The 19,050-nt window shown below is 33.9% G+C and overlaps 1 protein-coding gene across 7 annotated transcripts in view; it reads left to right on the top strand.

The window, feature by feature from the left end:
* Nucleotides 1–19,050, top strand: part of Mnat1 (MNAT1 component of CDK activating kinase) — a 208,452-nt gene that overhangs the window by 115,266 nt on the left and 74,136 nt on the right. For 4 of the 7 annotated variants that reach the window (XM_074067849.1, XM_074067850.1, XM_074067852.1 and 1 more), the window contains exon 7: nucleotides 8,698–8,819. The exons of 1 other annotated variant lie outside the window; for it this stretch is intronic. In XM_074067849.1, coding sequence (XP_073923950.1) covers nucleotides 8,698–8,819 — 122 coding nt within the window. Of the gene's footprint in view, nucleotides 1–8,697; nucleotides 8,820–16,089; nucleotides 16,158–19,050 lie in introns of all 7 variants that reach the window. 2 more of the 7 variants (XM_074067851.1, XM_074067848.1) reach the window with 1 other exon arrangement.

Below are 19,050 nucleotides of genomic sequence, written 5' to 3'. Positions count from 1 at the left end.
CAAGCAGTCTGGACTTTTAAGTAAACTTTGTAGTTAAGTAAAATTAAATTACCATATGCTTAGTGGTAATTTCAGAATTTTTTCATTAGCAAAAAGGAGCTGCCTTTTCACATATCTATGGTCATTAAGAAGCTTCACCTCGTCCCAGTTCATTCCAGTATAAACTTGTACTGATTGAAAAAAAATCATAATTTTCTGTGTTGGCCAAAAATAAGAAAAGCCACGGATCAAAGAGATTTAATTGCAAGAGAATGGGGAAAAGAATGCATTAATTAGGATCTCAGAATATAAAACAACTCATTATACATTTATTGAGGGTTGATTTAATCAACCGTAAGCATACCTATATACTATAAGTTACTCTATGTACTATCAAGCTTAAAAATACATTAAAAAAGGTTTGCCATCCAAATAGCTATTTTTAATTTTGATACTAAATTTGACATATTTATTTCAATATTGAAAATTTTGTTTTATAGTGAGTTCTCCTATGATCACCCTGAAATGAGTTTTGTCCTGTAAAGAAAAAAAATGAGGGAAGTCTATTATCATATAAGCAAGTCTCCCTTTCAGTGGTAACTGTGTAGAATGAAAGCTTAGCACAGATTTCTTTAAACAAAAAATTTTTAAGATGAGAGCTAAATCCACAAGTTTGAGTTTTAAATTGCTTTTGGAGACACGTTTTCTTTTTTAAATTTAATTTAATTTTTGAATTAGCATACATTAATCACATGAGGGGGGTCTCCATCATAACATTTTCCTATGTGTGTTAGTATACTTTGGACAAGTTCAGTCCCTCCAGAGCACAATTTTTGTTGTATGAATGGGTGATGAATACCACAGAGGAACTACAGTGTTTTATTATCTGAAATTTTGTTAAAATGAGCACTTAAAAAAGCATCCACTGACTTTAAGTGAAAAACTAAAAGAGAAAAAATTAGGCTGGACACAATGGCTCTAGTCTGTAATCCTAGCTACTGAATGATTATATTTTGAGGCCAACCAGGGAAAAAGTTCATGAGATCCCATCTCAACAAATGGTTGCGTGCCGTGGTGCATGCCTGTCATCCCAGCTATACCAGAAGCACAAATAAGAGGATCATGGACCAGAGTGTAAAGTGAGGCCCTATCTCAAAAACAGCCAGCTCGTAAAGGGGCGGTGGTGCTCCCCCCCAAAAAATAGTAAAAAATGAAAGTCTAGAAAACCCGAAGATTCATTTCTTGTGTATGTTTCATGGTACATGTTAGTTAATAAAATTCCATTTTTTTTTTTGGCTTAGTAAGGACATTCTTAAAGGTGTAGAATTTAAAAATCTGATCATTTCCTCCCTTCCCCAGCATACTGCCATATTAGGTGACTACTCATATCACCCAATGATGTTTTGAGACAGGGTCTAAATGTGTAGCCCAGGCTGGTCTTAAACTCATGATCCTCCTGCCTCAGCCTCCACCCCCACCCGGGGAGTGCTGGGATTACAGGTATGATTCACCACAAATGCTTTTGTGTGTAGTTTTATATCATTCATGAATTCAACAGCTCTTTAGTACAAATCATGGTGCTTTGAAGCATGGCAGTGAGCATAGGGCCTTAAAAGCTGATGATAGAATATGCTAAATAGACAATTACACAGATTTAACAAGCTTACGGGGCTTGTTGGCAAACATGTTAAAGATGAGGATAGCTGGAGGAGTAAGAGTCATTAAGGAAGGCAGAAAAAGATTCTGAATTTTAACTTATTTTAAATGACTTTCAGATAAAATCAGAATCATTTAACCTATCAGCCCAAGTTGCTAGAATGAATGAAAATGTTTTTTCTGTTATTTCTAGAAGATCATGTACTGATCAGTGTAGAACTATATTTTCATGTTTAGTATTTTTATTGCTTATTTAAACAGCCTGTATACTAACAATACTAATTGACTGTTTTCATTATTATTATTTTATTAGATAACTGTACATTTTCTTTACTATTATTATTCTAAATTGCTTGTTGATTTTTTTTAAAGTGGTACTGTGGGTTTGAACTCAGGGTCTCACAATTGTCAGGCAGGTACTCTATCACTTGAGCCACTCTACCAGCCCTGTTTTTGCATTGGGTATTTTTGAAACAAGGTCTTGTGAACTATTTGACAGAGCTGGCTTCTAACCTCGATCCTTCTGATCTCTGCCTTCCCCGTAGCTAGGATCACAGGTGTGAACCACTGGCTCTTGGCTTGCCTGTTGAATTTTAAATATGTATGTGTATTTTAACACAGGTTTCGTTAAGAGTTATAACAAAGATAGTCTTCTTCTTTTATTTGGGGAAAAAGAATAAGGACAATATTTGTAATGTATATATTATCTAATATATAAGTTTTAGTAAATTGTAAACTTTTTTATAGTCATCTTTAAGCTTGCTAATTTCTGATTATTAAAAATAGAGCTATATACAACTACCTTTGTCAACATTTGTACTGTTTTTCAAATATTTGTGTATTTTTCTGTCTGGAAATGAGCTGAAACTTAGAAAGTCTTGCATATGTTTATGTTTTTGACTAGCATGTGATTGAAGAGTAATCTAGATTTCTCAGCTGCATCATAAAGGAAAAACAGGGTTTCTATTTTGGTATATTCCAGGGGAGTAAAAACATTAATTATATATGTAATCTACCTACCTCTCCTAAGTGTGGATACCCCCTCCCAGGTTACATTATTTTCTGTGGCTCTCTCATTACATTTTTACCTTTAATGGCTCATATTTTTATCATTTATATGACAACAATAATAAAAATGAAAGGTTTTTGATTATATTTTCAAAAGTCAACAAAATATACTTGAATTACCTAATGTGGGTATTTTTCAAGACTCAGTACTAGGATCCCATTTGTTATACATCCTCCCCTCCTCCAATCTTATTTGTTCTATGACTGGCTGTCATTTTGATGCTGATAATAATAAAATTTCTTTTGGGTTTATTTTATATTTCTAGCTGCCTTTACTGAACATTTCTACTTGGATTTTTCACAGTCAGCAATGTTGAATTGGTTTGAATGTCCATCTTAAACTCTTTTTAAAAAATAGTTTTATTTGTATTTAAAGTTTTATTTACATTTAAAATGCAAAATTTAATGATTTTTAGTAAATTTACACAATTTTGCATCATTTTCATAACCAATTTTAGGATATTTTAATTACACCAAAAAGTATGTAGTACTCATTTGGAGTCAGAAATTCATATTCCTAGCCTGTAGCTATATATATATATATATATATATATATATATATATATATATATATATATATATATATATATATTTCCTGAACCATTTTAAAGTAAGTTACACTTTTCATGAATTTTTACTTAAAAAATTTTCCACCTGTAACTCTCTCTGACTTGTCCTTGTATAGGAAATCCTTATATATAACCATAATGCCATAATTATACCAAACAAAACTAATAAAAGTTCTCTAACTTACTGTGTTACCCAGCCCTTTTCAGATTTTCCTAGCTGTCCCTCACATGTCTCATTTTTCTCTCCCAAATCAGCATTGAACAATGGTTATTATGTTTATTAAACACCATGATTCTCTCTTAATCTGGAAGAGCTTCCACCCCACCCCATAATGTCTTTCTTTTGACATTGACTTATTGAGGAGAACAGACCAGTTGTCTTGCAGTATGATTTTTCCCCTATGTTGTTCTTCAGTATGGTCACTAGCATATTTTCATTATCTTTTTTTATGGTTATAAAAATATACTTGCTTGGCCAGTTTAGAGAATAGTACAATAAAGATAAAAATACAAATTAATTACATTTTTTTTCTAGAGATAAGTGTAATCAGCAGTTTTCTTTCAGTTTTATCCAGATTTTAAAAATAGTTTAGGTCATACTGATTTTATACTGAATATTTATTGATCTCTGTCTGAACACAATTTATATAGTTACATACTGTTTTATAATATAATTTAACTGCTGTCTATTAAGTTTTCCAGTATTACTTGAACATTTGTTTTTCACACGATAAATTAAACTGTTGAATAGACTTATGAATAAAAATTTAATTACATTTTTGACTTTTAAAAATAAATTCTTGCAGGTAGAATTATTATGTCAAATATTTAAAAGGTTTATTAAATTGTTTTTGATAAAAATACTTAGTTTGCTTTCCTACCAGTAATGTATACATGCATTATTGTCTAAACTTTCTAGTCATTATAAGCATTATTTATTTGTTTTTATCATTTTTTGGGTAATGTATGAACATTATCAAGAGTTTGGTTTCTTACCATGTGAGTTTCAAATTAGTTGCCATCTTTTCTGGCTATAAACTTAAGTTCTCTATACTGACTCTGTTTCTGCCCATTTCTCCACATACCCATTCTCTGTTTATGTTTTCTTATTGCTTAAGACACATGTGGCTGTGGTAATTTTGCTGTCCTCTCCATTGCCCTGTACTTATATTGTGTCCTTTGAAGTCTAGCACAAGTTGCACTGTTTTATTTTTCCACATTTGCTAATTCTTCCTCTCTTTTGATTTTCCGTAGCATGTAAATCTCTACTATACCCTAGGACACCCAGCCAAATTTAAGATGTAATGCATTACTAGTATATCATGCATTTTGATGTCATTAGTCTGACTCCTCCTTTTTGTTTTTGAAATTTTGGGAAAATATCACACTTTGTTTTGGTAGAAATATCATAATTAGAACCCTTTTTGTATCTAGAAAAGACCTTTTAAACTCCCTTTTTGCTTTCAGTCACAGAAAACCCCTAACATTTTCCTCTTATGATTTAAGACATGATCTGTCTGACTTAAGACATGATCTGGTCTATTGGTGACTTTTTTTTAAAATCTTTTTTTTAAATGTCAATGAGTATAAGTCATTATTCTCTAAGTTCTTCCCTAGTTTTAGATCTGAGAAATTTGGCATCTATATCTCACAACAAACAGATTTCTTTTTTTACTGTTGTTATTATTGAAAAGATGAATTGAACATTAGAAGACCAGTTTGTGTATCATATGTATACTTTTCATTTATTTATTTGGCAGTATTGGGAATTGAACTCAAGATCATTCATGTGCTAGGCAAATGCCTTACCACTTGAGGCACACTTCTAGTTCTATTTCTCTCTGTAAGTATTATTTTTTGCAGTGTTGGGGATTGCACATGTTAGGCAAGTGCTCTACCATTTAGCTACACTCTCAGCCAATAACTTTTTAATACTGCTCTTTGAACCTATAGTGTTGTGAGTTTCTGAGCTATTTGAATTTGTATAAAAATTTGTCTTAAATAATGTAGAATTACTTCTTGACACTAAACTTTTAATTTGGACAAATGTGATTATGCTATCTAAAAGTAGGATATTAAAAGGGAGCATAGAATGGTAGAACTACATTGAACAGGAATTAGGAGATCTGACTCTATGTGACCTTAAGAAAATTTCTATTTTGGGGATATTAGTTTCCATATTCATAAAATAAGAGTTAAGAGATAAGAAAAACACAGAATTTACAGATTTGGCCTTCAGTCCTCAACTTGTCATTAGGTGTGACTTTGCTAGTCACATATCTGTGTTTCTTTATCTGTAGAGTAGGGATAATAGTACTTATCTCATAAGATTATTGTGAATATTAACAAAATAATTGGATTTAAAAAGCCCTTTGAATAGTGCCTGGTAGAAAGTAAATAATATTAAATTATTATTATTAGATGATTTTTTTAATGTCTTTGCAGACTTCAGAGAAAAATTTAAATTATATGATATAACTTCATTAGCTTGGGTTTTGCCAGTATTTAGAGAATGATTGGTTTTAATATATAGTTTCCACCCTAATGAATCAAAAAAGCTTATATTTATTCAGTATTATTTTCCCTGGAAAATAGTCCATTTCTTGAAAATACATATTGGATGTCGTCCTTCTTGGATCTTGCACTCTAACTTCTAAAGTGAAAGTGGAATGTAAATGGGGTTTTTATAGGTGTGCTTCTTTAATTGTTTGATTTTGTTCTTCCTTTCCTCTTCTTGCCTCTCTTTACTATCTCCCCCCGCCCGCCCAGTTTAAACATGTGACACTATTACTGGACTTTTTGAATCATATGGCAAGAGAATTTAGTGTCTAGAAGCTTATGAAGAATACAATTTGAAACACCAGTGTCACAGTATTACTCAAAATATTTAAGCTGGTGGGTTCCTGACCTATGCAATGCTCTCTACTCAGAATCATTGTTTAGAAATTGGGCTACTGTGTGGTAGTATAAACTTTAGCTTGATAATTTAGTACCTCTGATACACATGGAGATTAAGGGTGAAAATACTGTTAGTAAAGTTTCCATATAGTACAATTTTATTCTCTTTTCCCTGTGTATTCCAATGAGGAAAATGAGGAAATAAGATATTCCAAAATCCATTTTTTAAAAATTATGATAAAATGTATCCTAAAATTAGAACATTTTTTATTACTTTTAAATGTTCATTTCTGTGACATTGAGTACATTCATATTGTGTACATCTACAACCACCAGAACTTTTTCATCTTATCAGCTGTACCATGGAATACTACATCCCTGTTCCCCTTTCCCCAGTCTTTGGCAGCAATCATCTGCTTTCTGGCTCTGTGTCTTTAGGAACCTCACATAATTGTCCTTTTGTGGCTGGCTTATTTCTCTTAGCATAATGACTTCAGGTTTATCCATTTTGGCATATGCCAGAATTTCTTTCCCTTTGAGGTCAAATGCTATTCCATTGTATGTATGTATTCATCTATCTATCTGTCTGTCTATCTATCTAATCTATCCATCTCATTTTATTTATTCATTTATCCTTCAGTGTACACCAGTTGCTTCCACCTTTTGGCTGTTGTAAATAATGCTGCTATGAACATGGATGGGTGTACAGATGTCTCTTTAAAACTATGCTCTCACTTTTTTGGGTTTGTACCCAGAAGTGGAATTGTTGGACCACATGTTAATTCTGTTTTTATTTTTAGATTTTTTTGAGGGACTGGTCATGTACCTTTTTCCATAGCATCTATACCATTTTACATTTCCAGCAACAATGCATAAAGGGTTCCAATTTTTCTATGTCCTCATCAGCACATATTCCAATTTTTGTAAAAATAAATCACCATCTTAAATAGCTATAGATGTGAAGTGATATTTCATGGATTTGACTTACGTTTTCGTAATGGTTAGTGAGGTTGAGGAGTTTTTCATGTGCTTATTGGCCCTATATGTCTTGTTTATATATATATATATGTCTTCTTTGATGAAATGTCTGTCCATGTGCTTTGCCTCTTTAGCTAGGGTCATGTTCTTTTGGAGGTGCCACGAATATAACTATAAACTAGGTAAGTTGATGCTACATGACATTGAATTTATTAAAGGGAAAAGCCATGAGTCAGGTGCAACATCTTCAGTGGTTGTTCCATGCTGCTCTAGTTGTGTTTTATCACTTTTAAATCAAGAGATAATGTTTGTAATTGCATCCAACTTAATAATTTAGGACCACAAAGGAAACTAAAGGAGTAACAACAACTGTAAGCTAAAAAATAATATAATCAAATAACTACTAGGATAGTTGATAAAAGTTTGTGAAGTAAAGATATCTATGAGAACTGTGCCAAGAAAAATAATAGAACTATGGTTTAAATTAGAAAACATGTACGGTATACAAAAACAGGACTTTTTTGGGGTGAGGGGGTGTGGTATTGAACTTAGGGCTTCATGCTTGCTAGGCAGGTGCTCTACCACTTGAGCCATTCCACTAGCCTTTTTATGTTGGTTATTCTTGAGATAGGTGCTTCATTTCTAGACCAGTCTGGACTGTGATCCTCCTATTTGTGCCTCCCTGCTTAGCTAGGATGACAGGTGCATACAACCATGCCCAGCCATTGGTGTTGAGATGGGGTCTTGTGAACCTTTTTGCCTGGGCTGATCTTGAACCATGATTCTCTCAATCTCTGCCTCCCTATTAGTTAGAATTACAAGTTTGAGCACTGTGCTCAGCTGAAAAATAGGGATTTTTTTTTATAAATTAGAATTCTTTGTTCAGATGTATGATAAATATGTAAACCTCAGCTAGATGGCTGAGTGGCATTTTATTTTGTATACTTGTGTTCACATATGGTCCTTAGGTCCTTTTATTATAGTTACCAAGTAACTCTTTCTTCTCAGAAAAATACCTGGATGTTTCGATTCAATTTAGTTTTTAGCATAACATTTTCTTACTTTGTATAATATGTGCATATGAAATCTATACATATTTGGTAGGCTTGATTTTATTATAAAGGCTTAAGAAAATCGACAGTTATGCTGCAGAGCTTTGCAGAAAATAATTTTATTAGCTTCTTTCCCTAATTAGGGCTTTCACAAAAACATCGATTACCAAAACAGTGAAAGATTTTAAATAAAAATAGAAAAATGTGAGGAAGGACTAAGCTTATATTTCTGATGAGTTCTATTGACATCAAGCACTTGCACTGATTAAGACTAAATTCATACTTATGATAGATTTGAATTCCCTTCTTTAAATCAATGGCTATATATTAATCATATAATGTGGGGTTCAGTAATATAATGAACCAAACCCATAGGATTGCAGACCTAATGTCTGTTATTTTTAACATGAGGAGTTTAGGTCATCTTTTAAAATGACTGCAAATAACTAACAATATAAAAGTAATATTAAAAGAAATTCCCCTCATTTTTCTAACAGAGTCAACATATTTCATTAGCACCTATTCATAAGCTTGAAGAAGCACTATATGAATATCAGCCACTGCAGATAGAGACATGTGGACCGCAAGTTCCTGAGCTTGAGATGCTAGGAAGACTTGGGTAAGTGTCCAAAGAACTTCACATTGAGAAGCTGATGTATAGGGGTTTTTGCTGCTATTTTAAATTGACATTTTAGTGTTCTTATGTTTTTAATTTATAGATCTTAACTTTTTTAAAATAAAATAAGCAATGCTTAATACTAAGTTGTTTTATTTAGTACATTAATTTTTCAATAGACTTTCTACGTTTCTTGAGATTGAGACTGAAATGCAAGAGTTCCCTTTTAAGACTGTCCTTGGTAGTCAATTGAAGTGGCTGTTGATTTTCAGCTTACCATGTATTTTTGTTTTTTTAATTGGGGCTTGACTTAGTCAGTAGTAAGCCAAGCAAAAATATGAGTTTGACTTCTTGCCATAAAAAATGGGCAGATTTATTCACTGCCTGCTCTCTACAGTGAAACTACATTTACGAGACTTGAACCACAAAATGTATTTTGTCAGAAGGTATAACGTAGTGTTGGCTCAGTGGCTCAGCAGTCATATTGTATGTATCCATTTTAGAAATGAACTTGGGATTGTGGCTTTTGTGAATGATGGAGATGGTCACAGTCTGTCTCACAAGAGCAAGTGGGTATCTGTGTAGTTGGAAATTATTGATGCAGATGTTTCTGAATGGAGCAAATCATTTCTTGGTCTGTTTTGTCAACATAAACTATTGAATAGGAGGCTGATCCAGAAACCATGTTTCTTAACAAAAGAAAATAATGTAAAGAATGTAATGAGAAAAAAAAATAATGCATACAATAAGGCCAAGTAATTAAAAAAAAATTAAAGACTACAACAGTAGAAACAAACAAAAAACAAGATGAAACAAACAAAAAACAAGATGAAACAAGATTTCAAAAGCAAAAGCAAAATCTTGAATATGATGCATGGTATTCTACATTTGATTACTGAGGCTCAAAGGTTTAATGTATAATTAAAATGATATTATTTAATTATTCATTGTTGGAGAGCTCTTAATGCTAGATTTTTAGTTCAATACTGTCAACATAAGTCTTACAGCCTCCAGCCATGAACCCAATAGGATGTGAAACAAAACCTAAAATCTCCCATAAAGTAACAAATTTATCAAATAATTGCCCTATATGCTAAAATTAAAGGTTGAGGAGGTAAAGAATATTGTATTTTATGATGTAAAAAAAATTACATGGTATAGACATTGATTTTTAAAATTTCTTACTAGATTATTCTCTCTCTACAATAAACATTTCTTAAAACACTTTTTTTTTTTGTGGTGCTGGAGTTTGAACTCAGGGCCTATATCTTGAGCCACTTCAGCACCCCTCTTTTTTTGTGATGGGTTTTTTTGAGATAGGGTCCCATGAACTGTTTGGATGGGCTGGCTGCGAGCTGCAATCCTTCTGATTTCTGCTTCCTGAGTAGGTAGGATTATAGGTGTAAGCCACCAGTGCCCAGCTTAAAACACTTATTTTTAATGTCAGTAAAGATAATTTATTTAAAGTAGTCATTCCTCTGTTACAGTGTTTTTGTATTTTCTAATAATTTTGTCATAGCAATTACATTTGAGAGAGATCTTGGAATCATGCATCATAACTGCATTGTTTTATAACAGAACTGTATGGCAGCAGTGCAAAAGACAGGAAGAAAGACAAGGAAATATGTTATTATAATGTTTTTACATTGTCAGTGAAGTATGATATTATCTGGAAGTAGACTGTGATGAGTTAAAGATATTTAGTACAAACCCCAGAGCAACTGCCCAAAAAAGTAAAACAAGAAGACATGGTCAATAAGCCATGAGAAAATGATAGGACCAGAAAGATGCTTAATTCATGAAAAGGAAGATAGGAAAACAAAGACAAAGAAAAACTGAGACAATTAGAAAACAAATACTCTGATTATAGATTTAATCTTAACCATATGAAGAGTTAAATATAAATGCTGTAATCTAGCATGGTCACCAGAAATTTCTATAACGATATAAATGTTTCATATCTGCACTGTCCACCAGTCACATGTTTCCACTGAGTATTTTAAATGTGCTTAGTATAATTGGAGAACTGAATTTCAAATTTTATTAAATTTAAATGGCCAGATGTTGCTACTGACAATCATATTGGACAGCATAGGGCTAAATAATTCAAATAATAGAGATTGCAAGATTAGATTAAAAAATGAGGCAAAAGTTTGAATTTGTTTCTGTGGGTACCTGGTGTAACATAGGTGTGTTCACAGTTTCTTTGGGCTTCTCGGATCTACATTTTGTTGTTTCAATTTTATATATACCTCAACCATTATCTTTTCAAATATTTCATCTTCATTTCTTTTATCATTTTGCAGCTCTGATTTCACCTTTTAAAAAATCTTTTTTAACCTTTTTATTGTGGTAAAATATACACAAAATAAACTATTTTAACAATTTTAAGTATGCAATTCAGTGATATTAAGTAGATTCATACTGTTGTGTAGCCATCACCACCATCAATCTCCAGAAATTTTCATCTTGCAAAACTGAAGCTGTAAACCCATTAAACATTTCCCTACATTCCTTTTTCTTGCCAGTGCTTGGCAACAACTGTTCTACTTTTTGTCTCTGTAATTTTACTCTAAGTTCCTCATGTAAATGGAATAATACAGCATTTGTCTTTTGTGAATGGCTTGTTTCAAGTAGTATAATGCTCTCTAAGGTCAACCATATTGAATTATATGTGAGGCTTTTTAGGGCTGAATAATATGTTGTATGTATGTATCACTTGCATTCATTCTTACGGATATTTAGATTACTTCTATCTCTTGTGAATAATGCTGCCATGAACATGGGCATCCACATATCTCTTTGGGATCCTACTTTCAGTTTTTTTTTTGATATATATCCAGAGGTAGGATCACTTTGTATTCTGTGTTTTGTTTTTTTTAAGGAACCTTCACTATTCTCCAGAATCTGAACCATTTTATGAATAGCATGCAAAGGTTTCAATTTCTCCGTATGGTCACCAACACTTATTTTCTGTCTTTTTAAATGATAACCATTCAATGTGCTTGGGAATATCTCATTATAGTTTTGTCTTTTTTTTTATTCATTTATTCACATGTGCATACATTGTTTGGGTCATTTCTCCCCCTGTCCCCTGCCCCCACCCTCTCCTCATTATAGTTTTGATTGACATTTCCCAAATGATTAGTGATGGTGAATATCTTTTCATGTGTTCATCATCTGTCATCTGTCTATCTAGCTCTATATAGAGATTTTTTTTCCATTACCAGGGATTGAAGGGCCTTGTAGATGTGAAGAAAGAAAGCATATTTATTTATCTTCTTTAGAGAAATGTTCATTCAAATCCTTTACCCATTATTGAGTTGTTTTTTTTTTTTTTGACCTTTAAGAGTTCTTTGTATATTTTGGACATTAATCTCTTATGTGGTCTGAGTGTATTCCTTGAAAATTCAAATGTTGAAGCCTAATCCTCAAAGTGATAATATTAAGAGGTGGGACCTTTAGGAGATGATAGATCATAAGAGTAGAACCCTTATGATTGGGTTTAATGTCATTTTAAAGAGACCCAGAAGAGCTTGTTTGCCCTTTTCTACCACATGAGGACATAGGGAGAGCGTGAACTCTCACATTAGACACAAGGTCTGCCAGTGCCTTGGCCTTGGATTTCCCATTCTCAAGAACTGTGAGAAATTAATGACTACTTTTTATCAGTTATCTGGCTTATGGAATTTTGTTATAGCAGCCCAAATGGACTAATCTATTGTCTGGAATATGATTTTCAAACATTCTCTCCCATTCATGGGCTACCCTTTTGCTCTGTCAAGAGTGTGTTTTGATGTACAAAGTTAAAAATTTTCATTGACGTTGAATTTTTCTATTTTTTTGTCACTTATGCCATTAGTGCCATGTTACCAGATCCACAATCATTAAACATTTGTATTATGTTTTTCTCTAAGAGTTTTATGTATTAAATTTAGGTTGTAGGTTTGTTCGGGTTTTTTTTTGTTGCAAGCACTATGCCACTGAAGCAACACCTCCAGCCCTCGTGGATCTGTTTAGAGTTTACATATAGTTTATATATATTTATATAAAGTTATAAAAGTATAACATAAAGTTTATATATATAGTTTATAAATAAACATATTTAAGGTTTATACCTATAAACTATATATTTATATATAAATATATCTATAATATAAATATATCTATATCTGTGTCTATCCATCATGTTAGATAAAGGGTCCATCTTCTTTCTTTTTAATGTGGATGTCCCATTTTCCCAGCACCATTTATTGAAAAGACAGTTTTGTCCTCATTGAATTAGCTTGGCACCTGTTGACAAAAATCATTTGGCCATATGTGCTAGGGGTTATTCTTAGATTCTGTATTCTGCTTTGTTGTTCTCTACGTCTGTCTCCATGCAATTACATAGTATTCTGTAGTAATTTTGAAATCAGGAAGTGTAGGTCCTCCAGCTTTGTTCTTCTTTTTCAGGATTGTTTTGTGTACTTGGAGTCCTTCGAGAGTCCATAAGAATTTTAGGAAGAATTTGTTTATACCTATAATGAAACATCATTGAGGTTTGATAGAGATCAAATCAAATCTATAACTCATTTTGGAAAGTATTGAAATCTTAATATTGTCTTCTAGCCCACAAACATGGTCTTTCCACTTATTTATGTGTTCTTTAACTTCATTTAGAAATGTTTTAGAGCTTCTATTGTGTAAGTCTTTCACTTTCATGGCTAATTTGTAAATATTTTGTTCTTTTTTATTCTATGTAAATGGAACTGTTTTCTTAATTTCCCTTTTGAATTGTTCATTATCGGTGTGTAAGAATCTGCTGATTTTTTTACTTTGTGTCCTGGTATATTGCTGAATTTTGGTTGTGACTGTTTTGTTCCGTCCTTAAAATTTTCTACATATATGATCATATCTTTTGGGAGCAGATAATTTTACTTCTTTTTTCTTTCCCAGTGTGGGGTCTTAACTTTCATTGTTTAATTGCCCTAGCTGGTATTTCCAATGGTCCGTAGAATGGCAGATTAAAGTAGTCATCCTACTTTGTTCCAGATTAGAGAGTAAAAAGCTTCTAGTCTTTCACCATTGATTGTGATATTTGCTGAGGGTTTTTCACATATGTCTTTTATTATGTTGAGGTTGTTCTCTTCTATTTCTAGCTTGTTGATTGTCTTTGTTTTTAATAATGAAATAGTGATAAGTTTTGTCAAATGTCCTTTCTGCCTTGATTGAAATGATCATGTATTTTTCCCCTTAATGGTGCTAATGTGGTACATTGCAATAATTGATTTTTTGCATGTTGAGCTACCTTTGCTGTTTAGGAATAAATTCTACTTGGATATGGTGTGTCATCCTTTTAATATGTTGCTGAGTTTGGTTTCCTAATACTTTGTTGAAGATTTTCCTATTAATATTCATGACAGATATCAGTCGTAGTGTTTTTTCCACCTTTATTGAGGTATAATTAACATATAAAAATTGTAGGTATACAATGTCATATTTTGATAGGCACATATTGCGAAATGGTTATCATAATCAAGGTAACTGAGAAATCCATCACTTCACATAGTTCCTTATTTCTTTTACTTTTTTTTTGGTCATGAGAATACTTAAGATCTATTCTCTAAAAAGAAGAAAAAAAGATAGTAGATTTCAAATATATGATGTATTAACTGCAGGCACCATAGATTATACATTATGTCTCTAGAACTTTTCCTATAACTACAAGTTTTGACTAAGAAACCCATTTCCTCAACTCCCTGACCATTGATAACTATTGTTATTGTTATTGTTATCATTATCGTCCTATTTGTATTTATTCAACTTTTTAAAATTCCACGTATAAGATCATGCAGCAGTTTTCTTTTTGTGTCTGGCTTTTTTCACTTACCAAAATGTTCTTCAAATTCATCCATGTTTTACAAGTGGCAGACTCTCCTTATTTGAAGCTTAATTATATAGTATATATATATATATATATACTATAGTATATAGTGGATGTATACACACCACTATTTACTCATTCATCCTTTGATGGACACTTAGGATTCCTCCATGTTTTGGTTATTGTGAATAATGCTGCAATGAACATCTGAATACAAGTATGTCTTTTGAGGTATTGATTTCATTTCCTTTGTTCAGTATACACATGGAACAAGCTATTGCTGGGTCATCTGGAGGCTCTACTTTCAATTTTTTTCCAAATAGGCCATACAAATTTACATTCTCTCTAACAGTATACTAGGATTCCTTGTTCCCTACACCCTTGCCAATCCTTATATCTGTTGCCTTTGTAAGGGATGAGGTGATACCACATTCTGATTATGATTTGCATTTTGCTAGTAGTTAATGACATGGAGCTCCTTTTCACATACATGTTGTGTATTCATGTCATTTTGGACAAGTATCTATTTAGGTTTTTTAACCGTTTTTAATTAGATTATTATTTGTTTTTGCTACTGAGTTGTGCAATTTCTTATATATTTTGGATATTAACCCCCTATTAGATATGTGGTTTGCAAATATTTTCTTCCATCTGTTGGTTGCCTTTTTGTGTGGGGCAGGACAGTATTGGGGTTTGAAGTTGAAGTCAGGAACTTATATTTCCTGCCATTTCAGGAAATGCCATTTCAGCTATACCCCCAGCCTTTTTATTTTTTTGCTTTAGTTATTTTTCAAATAGGGGATCAGGTTTATGCCTGGCTGACCTGGACCACATCCACCTATTTATACTTCCCACATAGCTGGGATAACAGGCACACACCACCTTTATTGGTTGAGATGCGGTCTTGTGAGCTTTTGCCTGTTCTGGCCTTGAACCATGATCATCCTGATTGCCTGCCTCTTGAGTAGCTAGGATTACAGGTGAGCCACTGAGCCTGGCTTGCCTGAGCCTTTGATGTCACATCACAAAAATCATTTTAAAGATCGGTCTTCTATGAATTTTAGAGCTTCAGGTTTTTAAGTCTTCATCCATTTGATGATTTTGGTATCTGACATAAGGTAAGAGTCCAATTTCATTCTTTTGCAAGAGGATATCCAGTTTTCTCAATATAATTTGTAAAAGAGATTGTTCCTTCCCGTTTGCGTATTCTTGGTCCTCTTGTCAAAAATTAGTTGACCATGTATGTTTAGGTTTACTTTTGGGCTTTCTACACTGTTGCATTGGTTTCTGTACCATATTGTTTTTATTACTATAGCTTTATAATATAATCTGAAATTGGGAAGTTGGTTTTTCTTTCTCAAGATTGCTTTGTCTATTTGTTGACTTGTTATTCCGTGCAAATTATAGGGATATTTTAGAAGAGATCAAGTGCCTGCTACCTGTGTGGGTGTGCTGCGTGAACCTGACTAAGAGAGGTAGGAATAAGAAATAAGACATACACAGACAGAGACAAACATAAACATAAAACAGAAAGCTGGGATTGGGAGAGCTGCATGTTCCTGATGGAAATCGTGAGCGCCTACCTGAGCCAGAGTGTTTATTCTATAGGTCAGTACAAGGAAAAGACTCAGGTAAAAATCAAACTTCAACAATTCTTAGATCTAAGGTTACAGCACATCATTTCTGGAATCATCAAGGCATGCAGGACACCTTATCTAAGGTATTGATTAATCTGGCATCAGGGAGTCTCCTAACAGTTCTGATATTTTAGTTTTGCATCATGGGGCTCGTATGTGGATACAGCAGGTTGTATTCTTCAAGGAGATGTGAGAAGAAAGGTCAAGACACCAGGTGCTGGGAAAAATATAGTAGGAGAGGCTGTGCATACTCCATTATAACCCAGTCTAGGATTTATGCCTGGTCTCCAACAATCAGGTGCATTTAGGGTGATATGGCTGTAGACTATTTTTCTATTTCTGTGAAAAATGCGATTGGAACTTTGAAAATGATTGTGTTCAATCTGTATATTGCTTTTGATAGTAATGATATTTTAACAATATTAACTCTTCCAATTATATGAACACTTATTTTTGTCTTCTTCAAATTCGTTCTTCAATGTCTTACAGTTTTCCTCTCTTTGGATAGATTGCTATTAGTGTAAAGAAGCACAATTGAGTTCTCTGTGTTGATTCTCTATCTTGCTGCTTTCCTGAATTTGTTTGCTAATTGAAATATACATTTTGCATCAGTATAATGAAATATTTGTGGTAGGGTTGCTTTATAAAGGATTATTTAGCTTAGTGTTTTGGAGGCTGAAAGTCCAAGATCAGGCAGCCCACTATGATATCCTTTGATGAGACCCTTACTGGCGGTGTCACATCATGACAGGTAGAATCATGGTGGGAGCATTGTGAGAGAAGCCAGAGAGCAGTTCACAAGTTGGGCTCACTCTTATAACATCTTGCTCCATGAAAGCTCAGTGGTCCCATAGAGCAATGTTAATCTTTTCTAAGAGCAGTGGCTCCAGGGACCTAGGCTCCATCTTTTAAAGGCCTATCATCTCAGCACTGCCACACTAAGGACCACGTCTCTAATACATGAATTCTTGGGGACAAATCACATTCAAATCACAGCATTCCATTTCTCACCCCCAGCATTCATGTCCTTCTTCCAATGCAAAGTACATTCATTCCATTGCCAGTAGTCTCAAAGTTTTAACTCATTGCAGTAGTGCTTAGAAGTCAAGTCCAAGGTCTCCACTCAAGGCAAACTCAGCTGTGAGTCCTTTTAAAAATCTAGACACTGTATATGCTTTTAAATATAATGGCAGGAAGGGTACAGGGTAGACATCCCTCTCCTCAAAGGGAGAAATAGACAAACAGAAAGGACTAATTTGGACGAAAGCAAGATTGAAACCTTGCAAGGCAAACATTACATTTTTTTTTTTTTGAGCCAGTTTCACTGGGTAACCCAGGTTGCCCTTGAACTAACAATTTCAGTCTCCTGGGTGCTAGGATTATAGGATTATGTACCACCACATCTGGCTTCAGACATTAAATCTTCCCATCCAGCATCTTTTATGCACTGCAGTGGGAAATGGGCTCAAATGCTGTGGGCAGCCCTACCTCTAAGGCTTTGGTGGTTCATGTGGCTACTCTTGTGGTTTCTGTGGCTTTCCCAGTGAGTGGTTCAAGCTCTACCTTTCTGAGGTCCCCATTGTGGCTTCAGTTTCTTAACTCTACTAGTCGGTGCCCCATCAGGCACTTTTCATAAGGGTTCTAACCCTAGGACAACCTTCTGCCTGACTTTCCAGGCTTTTCTTGAAATCTTGGTGGCAGCTACCATGGCCCCATAACTCTTGTATTTTTTACACTGGCAGAATCAGCACCATGTGCATGCCACAAAGGTTTATCATGGGCACATGTTATACCTAGGCCCTCTTGAAAAGTTCATGATGTTTCAGAAAAGCCTGGTCCCATTGTTTGAGAACTAGACACAAAAGGCAGAAGGTGACAAAAGACTGAAGTCTTTTGTGCATACAGATCCAGGATTTTACAAAGTATAATTTATGGACAGGCATATATCTTGGGCAGCAACAAATCAGGAGGATCTCTGCATCCTAACGCAGGAACAAGTTTAGATGCTAAGTTAGACAAAAGTGGGCCATGGCAAACAGAATGTAACTGGCCTTTATAAAAAATTATTAACATGTCTAGTGTCATTTAAGAAGCAGCCCAGTGTGTCAGTGGCCAGCAAAACACGCTTGGCTGACTGATACGTTCCAGGTTTACCTGGTGGGCAAAATGACTATTATACATCAAGGTGGCTGTAACCAAGGTGGCTGTAGTTGTTGCTACAGCAGGAAAAAAAGCTGTAGAGTCCTGAGGTGGCCATAGGCAGCAAGCCAATAAAGGATGCCCCAGGTTTTCCTGAAGCAATTGTGTCCTTCCATGCCTCTGGACACGTAACAGGATGGGTGATCTCAGAGATTTCCGAAATGACCTCTATGCTTTTCTCTCATAGTATTGCCCATAAACGCACCACTCCCTTATATCCATGCTAATTGCTTTAGCACACAGTCTATTTGGCCATGCCCACTTGTCACGGGGTATTACGAATATGTAATTATGGTTCAAATTGCATTGACAGTATCCTCTGGTTTGCTCAAGGCAACATGTAAACTTATTTTATTAATTCTGTGCCAATGGGAGCATGCATTGGGAAAACTTAATTGCTAATAGGAATTCCCTAGACCAAGGCCTTAGAATTTAGGAAGGTCTCATGGATTGGTAACATGAGACTATCTTTTTAATATTCAGCTGGCTTTCTAGATAATAGTTCACTGTTTTTCACCCAAAGAATTTATTT

Source organism: Castor canadensis, chromosome 3 (assembly GCF_047511655.1).
Source record: "Castor canadensis chromosome 3, mCasCan1.hap1v2, whole genome shotgun sequence".
Taxonomy (NCBI): Eukaryota; Metazoa; Chordata; class Mammalia; order Rodentia; family Castoridae; genus Castor; species Castor canadensis.
The sequence above is the reverse complement of the archived record's forward strand: the minus strand, read 5'-3'. Positions and strand labels throughout refer to the sequence as shown.